At 35.6% G+C, this 14929-nt stretch overlaps 1 protein-coding gene across 1 annotated transcript in view; it reads left to right on the top strand.

The window, feature by feature from the left end:
• The window catches only part of LOC144439970 (transcriptional regulator ERG homolog), a 20473-nt gene extending 6688 nt beyond the window's left edge, over positions 1-13785 (top strand). Inside the window, exons 3-5 of the mRNA XM_078129200.1 lie at positions 109-174; positions 1132-1179; positions 13265-13785. Coding sequence (XP_077985326.1) covers positions 109-174; positions 1132-1179; positions 13265-13785 — 635 coding nt within the window. The remainder of the gene's footprint in view (positions 1-108; positions 175-1131; positions 1180-13264) is intronic.
• Positions 13786-14929: the final 1144 nt, after the last annotated feature.

Genomic DNA, 14929 nt, shown 5'->3' with positions numbered 1-14929 from the left:
AAAAATATTCTAGGAAGTATTTATTATGCAAAGGAAAGTCATTTGTCTCTGTGTTTGCCTTCTTTAAATGAAACCAAACTAAACAAAATTATTATTTTTCATTTACAGCTTACTCCCCACCATTACCAGCCATTCCGAAACCAGCGATGGATGCACATGCGCACATGAGACCTGGTAAGTTTGAAGAATATTACAAGCTGTGCATATGTGTGCGAAAGGCGCTATTTGACATTAAAAAACTTTCATTACACAATTTAGTATGTATGTACTACTGGCACTTTATTTCAGTCGACGGATCAATATCATTGAATAATTCCCCCTTGTACTAACGGCATGGCAATAGTAATAAGCTGCCCGACGTGATTACATGCCCCGTCGAGTACATACTGGCTTTTCCAGTCTTTAAAATTATGTAAATCCAGCCTGTAATATGCTTGGGGCTCCAAAGAAAACAGTTGAAGTGCTTGGATGATCTGATCGTGTGGATTAAGTTCACTTCATTTGGCTTTGATTTTTATGACAATGAGACTAGCCCACTCTGTAAATGGAATATTTCCGACTTCAAACCATACAGTATAAACTCCCTACAGAAAAGTATTTGCTTTGTTTTCATTAGGCTTTGTTCATTTGATGTACCTATAACTATATATACAGTATATATTACTTATTAAAACAATGTTAGCTCGATGAGTAAGAGAACAAACTGATAGATATTTTAACTCATCGTGATGCGATGTGGTAACACAAACACGATGGGGTCTCCCTCTCTCTCTCTCTCTCTCTCCTCTCTCTCTCTCTCTCTCTCTCTCTCTCTCTCTCTCACTCTCTCTCTCTCTCACTCACTCGCTCTCTCTCTCGCTCCCTCGCTCGCTCTCTCTCTCTCTCCCTCCCTCCCTCCCTCCCTCCCTCCCTCCCTCTCTCTCTCTCTCTCTCTCTCTCTCTCTCTCTCTCTCTCTCTCTCTCTCTCTCTCTCTCTCTCTCTCTCTCTCTCTCTCTCTCTCTCTCTCTCTCTCTCTCTCTCTCTCTCTCTCTCTCTCTCTCTCAAACAGCTTACCAGTTTGTAGCACCCATTTCTAATTCTTCATAATCATATGTACACATGTATGACTTTGATACTATTCTCTATCTCAGATCCGTACCAGTTGTTTGGAGCTGCAAGCAGTCGTCTAGCCAATACAGGTAAGAAGTTACAACTACACTTTATGTGTCGAATTCACCATGATTCAGGATACCCCGACTCCCTACTGATTACAAAATAAATGTATTCATTTAGCAGACATGTTCAAGTAAAGTGTAAAATGGTGTTTTGAATCTTGTCAATAAAGTTATATTTCTCCCTGACTATGTTTATGTATATGTTAGTCGGCAAGGCAATCTGTTTCATGTTTCTCCACCATCCTTTTCAACTCTTTACTATTACCTTAGAATGTTCTTATTTCTGATTTGTTTGTCTCTTTTCTGGTACATATTAATTTTGTAAAGTTATCGATGAACAAATGAAAAACTCTGATATAGGATTCTTTGAAACTTTATTCTAATTGGATTGATGTGGTAGCAATCATTATGACATTTGATTTGTTCACAAGACTTCTCTTGACATTTGATTGGTTCATAAGACTTCTCATGACATTTGATTGGTTCAAAAGACTTCTCTTATTTCGCCTGTAAAAAGTGAAAGAGATGATTTGTCGTAGTTTTGTTGTTAGTAAGTAAGGTAAGGTGCCTGGAGACGAGTGTCGGTTGAATTATTCTTTAAGAACTATTATACACTCGTTGTTGCCAAGCAGACGACACGACGATAAGAATGCAAGGAAGTCGCCGATAACTGTAAAAGTATAGACTCATTTTTACGTTGAACGCATCAGTCCATCTATACCATTACGCTGCAAACAGACTTCCAGTCGACTGCTCACACTCTTATATTATCTTGGAACAAAATCTGGAAGCTATGTATAAATATTGTGAAGTCTTAACGCAGCAACTCAGTCAATTGGAAGTCGATCTAGCCAGGTTTATCCAACGCTGCCCCACGAGACAACGAGATGGAGTCCCGGGAACAACGCCGATAGCTGGTTTAAGTAGTCGTAGCGGAAGTTCATGATTGCAACTTTATCCGTTCATAGTGACAAAGACATACAGGCCTTCAGATGTCAATCATTGGCTAAAACTTGACTGCGCATGTCTTTCTTTTCATTTACTACTCATCAAAGTATTAATAATATTTCCGATGACGAAGAGGATGCTTGATGTAAAAACATTTGTGGGCAAAGACTGCATTTATTTTCATCATTGATATTATTATATTTGTGACAGAAAACGACTGTTTTGCAATTCTTAATTTTGAAAACTTTCCATCACCTAAGGTTTGACGGCTGGTTGAATGTCGTAAGACGATTATATTTAAAAATCTAGAGATGACATGTTCATCTAGAAAACGGCCTTGGGTTCACGACTAGGATCAGCAATGAGATAAATCAGTTGTTTCCCCCATAAAGTGGATTTAGAATGTCGGAGTTTTCCACCTCAATGAACGGCTAAATTGAAAACTTACGAATTAGATTGCTATTAAATGTAGAGAGAGTGGCCAGGGTAAAATCAGTGTGATCGCAAAGAACAACACCCGGGTTGGCATTGCGCTTGATCAACCAGGCAGAAAACAAAGAAATGGACTTTTGGAATCAGACGGGGAATACGCCATCACGACGAACCATTCTAGATTTTAACCTCTCTACAAGCTGAATTGAACAGCCACAGATTCAAACTCGGAAATGCGAGTATTCCTCTCTATGATGACAATTTGTCGGGTTTTTTTAAAGACATTTTCAGTAAAAGGTATGTCTTGTAATCGTGACCCTAAAGTCCACTGATTGCTTCAAGTACGTCACGGCAAATGATCACGTGATTGATAGCTACAAGTTTTCCTCATCAAGCTTTAATTATTGATTGGCGCGGTTAGCTAGATTTTGACGACTTTCTTCCGATAACTTGGACGAAATTCTAGTCTGCTATAAACAGCGGGTGATAGGTTTTTGAAGGATGTTCACCCATTTACGGCCTTCCTGTTATAGACTTCAAAACCGGAATGTAACTTCTTCTCTCCTTCCTCTCGTCTTCCTGGACACACCAATAATTCATTTCGTTTCACGTCTGCAGGGTGACACTTCGGAATGTATTTTACAATGAAAGGTAACATGTTATCCGTGAATCTGACGTGTGAACGTTCTCTTTCGCAGCGAAAACAACGGCTCATCATATTTTTATCATAATGTATTTCATAAAAATGACAGGTTGGAGACGTCTTAACTCCAATCGCAGAATTTATACAGCGACGTTTTGGTGTGGCTAGCACACCTTCCCCGCCCCACACCTTTAAAAGTAACAATACATAAAAACAAAACAAACAACAACAACTTAGTAATGTCAGATTTGTTGTCAGCTGAGGAAACATGTGACTCTAAAGCCAAATTGTCCCAAATGAATATTTAGCTTGATGAACATTTCCATTTGCGACTTACATGTCTATTTGATTATTTGATGTTGATTTTAGATATACCATACAGCATGGATTGTTTATAATTAGTCCACTTTCAGTTCTTATGAATACAAATTAATATAATATAAATGTAAGAAGTGGACTCTGATAAATATATACCGAAGTTCATATTTGCATTTTCGTCCATCAGTCATATTTTCAAAACAAACAATGTATATGCCAAGATCAATTAGATTCTTAAATCGTGGATTGACATAATTGTTGCATTTATTCAGTATATTAAAACTCAACAGATTAAACAACAATTTGAAGCGATAGTTACAAGCGAGATTACAGAATGATACGTGTATACGCGTACCTTCAATTAGTCATGGAATTTTTGTTCCGCGAGTTAAGAATCTCTTACAACATTGCATTATGTCTTGAAGGTGTAAACAAAAAACACACCAAATCTTAAATATCAGACGACACCCGAGGCGTGGTTGACGAATAGAACATTTCCATTGTACATGTACGTCTGGAAACGGGCTATATGTACCACGTGAGATTTTCTCCGATTGATCCCGGGCCGAATTCTTTGCATTGCTTGCATTGGTAAGCGTTTTGTCAACCTGTAAAGCTAGGGGAAAGATAGTTACTCACACGTAAATACGCATTGATATCCCAGTCAAATTTAGGAAACAACACTTTTTGTTGCTTACCTCTAAAATTCGAAACATCGATATTTCTAGGTTTGTCAGTTCGTAAAGTCGAAATCCTACAGTGTCTTATCAATCAATTATGTGAGACCATAGTAAAATGTCTACTTTTATTGAAATGAATGGTGAACAAAACAGACGAAATAACGAGCTTATGCACGTGTTCAGTTTCTGTTGTTACTTTACTATTTTCAAATATTCTCTTTTTAAAAAGCACTGCCTTTTCAATGAAATGTCAGCGGTACATCCGCCATGTTGGCTTACTATCACGTAATAGCTCCCCATTGGCTTTCAGGCTGCCAAATTACAGCTCAAATTATGCTTGCTTTGTTGAAGAGCTGACGGAAGAAAAAAAACGCGCACACTATTTTCTCCCAAAATTGCTTGTCATAAAATGAGACATCGCTGTCAGGTCAACATAAAATCACTCAGTTGTAATCCGAAGGCGATCGTGGTTGTCAAACAAGACAACGAAAAGCGAATATCCCATACAATTTCGCGAGGCAATTTTGTGCCCCTAATTAGCCATATTATCGGGAAAGATGTAGATTTGAATATTACAGTAAAGATGTGACGGAAGTCATTCAATGCTTGCTTTAGGCGGGTCTACTGTACCAGATGTAAAATTGCCCTTATTCAGAACAATTTCGCAAAATTGTGCTTTTTCATATTCCAAAGCGATTGTGACTGTTTGGCGGTTAGGAAAGCTAGAAATAGCTTTCTTTAGTTCGAAGTGTGATTTGAACGTTGAGAGCATACCAGGTTATCATACAGTGACGTAAAATTACACGACTTTGTCCCATTGGAGTACAATAACTCCATTGAGGAAAGGAAATTTACATCAAATTTTCAAAATAATTTGAAATAATTTGTCCGTTATCATTGACAACACGATGCCGACAACGTTAACTGTTACCATGCCGTTTAATAAGATATAACATTGTGTTGACGTACTTTCAATGTTTGTTTGAACAAAAATTTTGTTTCAAATCTCCCGTTTTATAATCATTCTTAGAATAAAATGCAGAAAAAGAAACTAATCAAAAAGCGCATTTTATTGAACCAGACAGAGGCAACAATATATAAATATCACTTACATATCAAACTCTGACTGCGCATTTTAATTGTCACCACGTGATTGATATGATTCATTACACCATTCATTAAGCATCTAATTAAACAGGTACAGACTAATTAACCCATAAATCAAGTAAGAGTTCTAATTAAAAGAAAGTGAACAATGTGTAGATAAGGTAATTACTGTCACTTTGTAGCGTGAAAATAGTCTTAGCGGACAGGACTCAATGCGTCACACAATAAAATATACATTCCTAGTGAGACAGTAAACCACCATATTACTAGATATACGTGTCAATATAATCTAATGCAAAGGTTTATCAAATGTTGTGAATCAATATGCAGATTGCTTTGTCATACTGAGTGTTTCAAAGATCAAAACAGCAGAGAGAGAAACTGACTTAAACCAGCAATTCAAAAATCTAAATTTTAAAAACTAAAATGAAATGATGATGGGTGAAATGTAATACAAAAGAAGAACGAACCATTCACTTTTTAAAATATTCAATAATGTTAAAACAATAGAAAATTATTTTAAAAATCAGTTAGCTTGTCATTGAAGTTGTTATGGATATTGAACAATTCTCAGTTAAATGTAAGAGGTTTAGGCGAGTGTTGATATTCGTTTGTTGTTGTTGTTGTTGTTGTTGTTGTTGTTGTTGTTGTTGTTGTGTTTGTGAAATTTGTCGCAGACTATAGTTTATTCGTTGTCTCCTAGTCGCTTGTGTTTATATTGGTATCTCCCTAACCTATGATACCCTTAGTCGGACTCTACGGGTACCGCCTTTTACTGTCTAAAATCAGAATTTACGTTCACTGTATTGACTCCGTTGTCTTTCAGTCTATCATGCGTATGTGCAAGTATATCTTCGTCTCTCTGTTTTACCAATCTATCATCATTCATGTATCTCTCTCAGCTCTTTACCACAATATCCGATTCTTAGTCGTACTTCGTGTCCCGGCCTACTCAACCCTTGCCTATCCCTCCCCTCGTCTTGTTTGAACGTATTCTTTAAAAAGACACCGACAGTCCGATTTTTGTAATTTTCACATTTTACATGCGTACCCGAATTGCGTCATGTCTTTGAATGTAGTGTGTTCCGTGGAAAAATGGAAATAATGCCCTGTGAAGTCATAGTTTTATTATAACTGAAGAGCATAGGTAGATGTAATGGGAGATACACTTTTGTATCCACTTTGAGTGGAGTGTCTCACTTCACGTAGTCATAGAACGTGAAGTGGAAATGAAAAAAACAAACTTGTGATTTTGGGAAAGATTATTAGAGAAATACAAATCGTCAATTCTTAGATGATGATATCACTGGAAAGTTTGTATCGAAATAAGTCTCAGATTTGTTACATTTATTATAAATCGGTACTGTATCATGATTTATCCGATGTCGTCTGACACGTGAAACGAATAATGTAGATTTCCTCAACAGACACGACAATTGTAAAGCGCGCGGATCTCTCAGACACAATCTTCAGGTATTCTACTTCTTAAATTACTATCCATGTGTGATTTCTTTTAACAACGCGAAAATTATTACAAAACAAAATATGTGTGATTTCATAAATTCTCTTGAAAGGACTCGCTAAAATGTTTTAAAAATTTCCAGGATGACAAACTGGTAAGCTACTTGAGTCTTTGATATTTCAGACAAACTTTGAAATATTTCCAGGGAGTTGAGTAAGAGTTTTTGACATAATACATGTTCAATTCAACCCTTTACAAAAGAAGAAAATCTACCAAACACAGAATCAATTCATGAATGAAGTTATTACGTGAATACAGTTGAAAATCTTCAATTATACAGAGCTGACCGTCAAATTTATACTTCGTCAAAAAGACTTGACTTTATCTTCTGATTTTGAGCGGGAAAATCAGAATGACGTCACTACATAAAACCTAAAATTCTCCCGACATTTTGGTAGACTCGTCCTCCACGTTCCTTTTCTGAAAGGGAAACCTGTAAAGTCACGACAATGATACTCAACAAACGTAACAATTTGTATTATATTGTACATTGTTATTGAGTTTATTCAGTTACTATAGTAACTAGATAATCTTCGCGGCTATATTCGGTAACTTTAGATATTTTCCACTAGAAAATGTTGAGATTTTACACTGCAGAGTTTTCTACTAGATCCTTATGTCATTTACAATGATATGACTAATGTTTACACACTTCTGAGGACTAATAAAAAAAATTGTGTGGTTCCGATTACGCTCAATTTTAGAATAGGTGGGGTAGGTAGATTTTTTAAATATTTTTTTTTCATGTCTGAGTGTCTAGTTCAGGTTTTCCATTGTTTTCCAAATGGTCTCTGTGTTGTTTATTTCTTTCTATCAGATGTACAGCCATTACACATTGGAAGAACAGTTTTAGAGTATCTTTTTATGTTGATGTCAGTTTCCGCATCCACTATTTCTCACGAGACTTCACAAATTTTGCGATTTTATTCGTTTTTTCTCGAATATGTAATAAAAGGTTCAGTGTCGGTAGTGAAAAACTAGGTAGGGTCGTGTAACCGAAACCAAACAATTATTTCGTTTAGGCCTAAGCCTGATGCACTGCGTTTATATACAAGAATGTATTTTAGTCACTACTTGTTTTTAGTAAAATACTCGAAAATAAGTCTTAAGGGACAGTGTATAGTTTTCGTGATATCAACTATGGAATCTAAGACAAGTAGAAATGCATCGCAATGGTAGACAGTACCAAATAATTGCCATTTACTGCCAAATATTAACCAAATTGTCCATGATTACAAATTATGTGTATCTGAGTTAATAACAAAAACATGAAAATAATATTTGTTAGTATCTACAGTCGTTCATACTATAATTTCATTATTATTCAATTCCTTTCGTCACAAGTATTTGTAAGTTTAAGCTTACTGTCCAAGATTGTATTATTTGTATTTTGAATCTTATTAATATACTTTTAGCCTAATTTTATGTTCACTTATAAATTAGATAGCTTTGTCATTCTACAGAGCTTTTTTTTCATTAGTCGAAGTGAGTAAAATATCTGTTGAATGTTACCTCCACTGAGTACATCGAGAGGTAACAATATCGGGAATAGACACTTTCCAGCTTTTAAATGAAAATTTGAGATTTTAAAGTTATAAATCAAATGTGACATTAATCGATTTAATTTGTTTATTTAATTTTTTCAGTAATTTTTAATACATCCCGGATATGGTGATTTTTTGATGTGCATACATAGGATGAAAGCTTTAGACACACATATTAAAATATCAAACATCATTGTAATGACTAACATAACATTATCATTTACTTGGGTTTTTATGAAAAGCATATTTTAAATGGGTGTTTAAATTGGAGAGCAAATATGACAACGATTCGGAATTCTTTTTTCTCTGTCATTGTGGCTGCACGTGCGCTTATAAATCATGGCAAAGTAGTTGCCACCCCGCTGTGTTTTCGACGATGCCTCGCAGCCGGGTGATGCAATACACTGCCCAGCTTCCTATGCTTTCTGTGTTATCAATTCTGATCACCCCTCGATTCCTTTTATATACCTATTTACCTAGACCGAATCTATTCATGGATGGTTTTCATTCTGTAGCTTCAAGCACAACGGAACTTAATGCCGGCTCCCATTAAACAGGTCTCTCCGGTGTTGCTGACTCTTGATAATTCGTTTTAATTAACCCAGAGAGTTCAGTATAATTTCAATCATAGACGAGCACTGCCTCTCCGCGTTTGATTCATTCGGAAGGCCTTTTCACTACCTTAATTTTGCGTTTCCTTCCGCACGGGAAGTAGTCGTAGATTGTATTTCAACAACAGAGGGATTTCTTTTTTACAGGGTCGTTGTCGACAGAACGAGCTCCACATATTTCCTTTAATTACGACCGCCCGCTGTTCATTAAAACTAGCCTTTTGATATTTACTCTTTTTGTATAATCATGGCTGTATTGTAGAATCAACTTGTGCAGTTTACGGTCCTCGAAAACTAACACCTAAATATGACGAGATTTGTGTGAATAATCGCGACTCTAATTGGAATATACAGCGCCTTATCATTGGAATATACAGCGCCGATTCATCGTCGTGCTATTCGTTCGTTTCCCGCCAAAAGGAGAACATTACAAAGCTGTCGCTAGTAATTTAGCCAGCTCTAGACTCGACTCCTGACATGAATTGCACAAAGCCTACAATAATGCAATTATTGGCCATTGTCAGAGCATGGAAGAAAAGGAAAATGTGCAACAGTCATTTTGATTTCCAACTCATCAATTATACGCCAATAGTTATAGAAAAACAGCGGGAATTCTGCCAGTTATATTAAAACTTCATTTACGGATACGCCGTGCCATTTTCTCTGTAATAAAGTTCAATTATGGTAGCTTCCTGGTGATAAAGTTGATTATTCTAGACTCTAACATCCAACCTGGAAAACATCCTTCTTATTTAAGCATGTACGTGCTTGCACAGTATACATAGTTTACCTGAGTACTATCTCCAGCTGGCCTAGCTAGACTTTCTGAGCAATGTAGTCTTCTGGGTGCTCTTTCAAGCTGGTCTGTCTGGCAATGCCGACCCCAGTTCAATCAAAGATATGGTAGACAGTAGAGGGGATGTCTATAGTTCAACAAGTCTCCGCCAATGGCTGCAAAATTCAGTAGTTATTATACGGTTCCCAACAAGTGCTAAAACTGGCGAAAATCTACATAAAAATGTAGAAATACAAAATAACTATTCACATTCGTACACATACATACATATAAATGGAATACATTTATTGGTGTCCGTCCGTCTGTCTGTCTGTCTGTCTGTCTGTCTGTCTGTCTGTCTGTCTGTCTGTCTGTCTGTCTGTTTGTTTGTGCCGTCATTTTAAGTCAATGATGTGCTTAGTGAAACCCAGAATTAATTTATTACTGTTTACAAAGCATATTATCGTTAGAGTAATTTACAAACAACCAATCGTCACAAATTAGATTTGATTGCGTTCAAGTAAATAACATCGTACCGTTCAAATTAAACTGATTTGTCCCGTATTGTTCATTCAAATTGCTGCTTTTAAAATTTGCATACAGTTAAGTGGGCTGGAAGATTTGTGTAAACACCTTTTATTAGTCGGTTTGGTGTTACCGCACCCCACCCCCACCCCCACCCCTCCCACGCCACACACTGGCTACCAAGTGTAAACACAATGACGAGTACTTCAGTCTGAGATCGAAGATATATAAAATCGAAGAGGATATTAAAGATAAGATTTGACTTCGTATAGTAAAAAGTCTGAAATCTTTGACGCAGTAATAACAGATATGATAGATACTTTAGAATTAGACTTTGGCATAAATGTGTTGAGTTTTCATGTACATTTAATATTACAGGCTGCCCTGGCTACATTACCGAAATAATAGCCATCAAAAACACAGCATTTTCCCAGCCTGCAACTATACAGCCATCTCTTGCAATTCGTCTGACTAGGTATACAACATTATGAAAACCAAACCCAGTACTTACAAATTCAATTCTACGAAAACCTGAGAGCCTTAGATAGGAAGAACTGCATGATATGGACTGCAATATATTCTATTCATTTGAATTTGATGAACTCCAGCAGCACGAAACTTGTATATAGGAAAGTATTTGAATAGAATATAGGTAACCGGAGATACCATATTGAGATCGGATGTAAAAGTAAGAAGTATAGTCAACAGAGTGTAATCAAGTCAACTACGTCTACTGGTATACTATTCTAGCTTATATACTGATAGTCTGTGTGCCGTCTTGCAGAGATGATCAAAGACTGAGCTATTGAAAAGCTGTTGGGTGTACACCGTAAATATCCGGACGCTTTCCGTTCATTTAATGAAACCTAATTCGCTTTTTTGATATGTGACGTCGAACCATTGAATGGGTTTGGATAGCGGACATTTCGACTACATGTTTAGTTTCGACGACACTTTATATGGTTTTATTTTAGATTTACAATAAAGTAACGAGACGAAATATGTTATTACATTAAAAATTATATCGTTAAATGGAAGCAAGTTAACAATACTAAAAGTCTCTTTATATAATTTGTACGAATATTGCTACATTGTATCCGTTTACCTAGACAAATACATTACGTTGTTACATTGTATCATTTGGCTTATCAAAAATCGTACTGATTTTTGCTACATATTATCTTAATATTGTAACGTTGTATCGTTTGGCTTTTACAAACATTGCTACATTGCGACAAAAATTTTACTGTGACATGTTTCTTTGTATCGTCTGGCGTGACAAAATCGTACCAACATTGTCATATTTCTTTGATGAGCTACCTTTATCTTAGCAGACTGTCGCCAATATCATACACATTGTAACACTTAGGTATACTGTTTTCAGACAAATCGATGGATTAAAATATGTAGTTCAATTTATGTTATTTCAGATGACAAGATTTTGCAATGTTAGTAAGATATTTGATAAATAATAAGTGTATTAATGTTTTATAAGACTTTTATTTAGCCAGGTGGCGATTTGTTTTAGCTTACCAACTTCCAATGTATTTATAGCTTATTTTACTAAATTGCTATCAATTGTTGCTCTTCTAAGAACGGATAAACAGAAAATAATTTCAAGTAAACTACGATTTAGATATTACTGAAAAATTGCCATCAGTTGTTGCTATTCTTAAAATCTAAGCTATGAGCGGATATAAAGAGAAAGTAATTTAAAGTAAGGCTACGAAAGGCCCGATTTACACATTAGTGAAAAATAACGGATATATAGACAAAGAAAGGACAGATTTAATGATGCATTTATATGGTATCTTTTATGTTTTGGTTTGGTATGGCTAAACTATTACATGAATTGCTCGATATACAGATATAGTATATACTATAATGTAACACTCTATGTATGAGTCTTTGTTGCTCTTTCTGTCTGTCAGTCAGTTAGTCTTGGTAGTTTTACTAATTCCTAACTTAACAATTGAAATTTGATATTTCATTAGCATACCCTAATGGACTTTTATGTTGAATTTGAAAACTGATTTGACTCCATTCGGTAATCTATAATCATAATTGGTATGGCGTATAATCATAGCTCTGATGTCTTGAAGTTGAAGTGGATCATTTTGTTGCAAATCATAACAGTCATATTATCCTGACCTGCCAGTATTCTCTCTTTCCTAAATTTCATCTTTTCCCATTATTTGGCTCGCTAGGGGGCTATGCCTTATACCCCCTAGGTTGATAATTGTAATCATTGGGTAATCTAATGTCGGTTCGTACAGTATGGAGTCTGACTATAGTACATATTCATGTGAATGTGTGATTCGCCGTATAACGAACCCCTACTTACATTACCGATGACATTTCCCGGAGCATTTCCTTTGCATTTCATATATTGTTATTTATTAGTTCAAGAAATGCTTCGAGTTTCGGTCATTGCCATTGTCTAATGTATTCCCTCTGTAAACTTGATTTTAATCGATATCTGATGAGATAGTTTGTCATTTAACTTTGTTAAACAGACTACTCTACAACATAGACAGTTGAACTAAAAAGTGGATAAAAAATTACAATTGGTAATATGTTTAACCTATTTATTTCCCGTCCAAACTTTCGAATACAAAAAATTCTCATCTTTGAAAATTTTGACGTATCAATTTTTATTAAGAATGCCATGATCTGAGAAATAATCCTTATTTAAGTACTTATTTCAATCAATTAAATTATCTTATTTTATCTTGAACTTATTGACTTCAGTTTTTTATTTTGGGTTGTCATGTTTTGTCACACTATAAGGTTATTTAGTCTTGTAGCATTGAGGTTAAACTTCCGATAATATCTCAGATCTCTGACCTACAGTGTTGGAGTTGTAATCACATTTAAACTAACCCTTTTCTTCTTTATACCTCTTTTTTCTATTTAAAAAAATCACCAATCAAAACTTTTTTAACTCTTAATTGACACAACGTATACTCATGATGGATTTTGTTTTGTTTTAATTGTCTTGCAGGTAGTGGACAAATTCAACTGTGGCAGTTTCTTCTGGAATTATTATCAGACAGTAGCAACGCTCACTGTATAACATGGGAAGGCACCAACGGAGAATTCAAACTAACTGACCCGGATGAAGTTGCTCGACGTTGGGGAGAACGTAAAAGTAAACCAAACATGAATTATGACAAACTGAGTCGAGCTTTACGCTACTATTATGATAAGAACATTATGACCAAAGTACATGGGAAGCGATACGCGTATAAATTTGACTTTGCTGGACTTGCACAACAAGTACAAATGCAATCAGAAGCAAACACGTATAAATATCAACCTGACCTTTCCTACCTATCAGGTTACGGACATGGACATAAATTCAATTTTATGACAGCAGCTATCCCATCATCCTCTGCTTCACTATTCGCGCCACCTAATTCTTATTGGTCGTCACCATCAACCGGAAATATCTATCCAACGAGTCACGTGACGCACCATCCAGCCAATCACGTGTCGTCACGTCTGAGTCCATACTATAGCTAAATATGACGTAGAAGTGATTTATATGAACACTCAGGTCATTTCTTTTATGCTATGAAAATCAATCATGCATAAGCTTTTCGATTCTGTTTCACAGAGAGTCATATTTGAGGGAAGTTGCCAAGTCTTACTACATGTAAGTTTTACATGTATACTGTAAAGTAGTCATGAGAAAACGTGAATTCTTTTGCTGCGTGTCCTCATAATGATAAATCGAATTTATGAAACGACTGGACATCACAATTCATGAACTATTACAACAAGCGTCCATTGGATGACTGCCTACTGGTAGTTCTTCTGTAAGAATGCTTCGTAATGCTATATATATTAAAAACCTTGACATTGGAGCTGAGTTATACAATACAATCCTACCCTTATGGGTCAACAAGACTGCACATTACTTTGAGATTTGTCGATTTTTTTTCAAGGAATGTGGTGAAACATTACAGTAGGACTTCAGAACAATTAAGTGAATGACTTTTCCAATGTATTTACCCCTAACTGTGCAATATAATATTATTTATTTAAAGACAACACGTTTATGTTGAGATTTTACACTTTATCATTCTCCAGCTTTCGCTACATCATCATATTCAGCTGTACATACTGAGGTTCATTTTACATCAACTTAGAATTAGAAACTGTTCAAAATAACTTTAAACAGAAATAAAAAGGCTTACAATAATATAGTATTGAGACTTATCAGTTCTCGAAAACCAGTAACAAAAAGGGTGAGTAAGGTAAAAATGGCAACGTTTCTCCATAGCATCTACTCTATAAAAAAAATTGGAACCCAGTAAAATGACATGGGAACCCCGAGGTAGATTAACATATATAAACTATTCAACTTGATTTATATAGGTTGTTTGTACTGACTTGACGTGCAATAAAGCATACGGGAAAAAAGTTTTACTTCCATATAGTGGTGTTAGAGAGAACAACCCACCGAACTGAGCTTCCAACAGTTAAAATTATAGAAATATTTCAGTCAAATTTGAGCCAATGTAAATTTTGACCTGAATCAACACGAGGTCAGCTATGTTCAAACTTTCAACTTTGAAATCAGGTGACCAACGAATGAGAGGTCACCGAGCAGCCGCATTTGAGTTCATGCGCATAAACATGCGCATTTTATATTATGTTTTGT

Source organism: Glandiceps talaboti, chromosome 9 (assembly GCF_964340395.1).
Source record: "Glandiceps talaboti chromosome 9, keGlaTala1.1, whole genome shotgun sequence".
In the NCBI taxonomy this organism is placed as follows: domain Eukaryota; kingdom Metazoa; phylum Hemichordata; class Enteropneusta; family Spengelidae; genus Glandiceps; species Glandiceps talaboti.
This window is presented reverse-complemented; position numbering and strand designations above follow the sequence as displayed.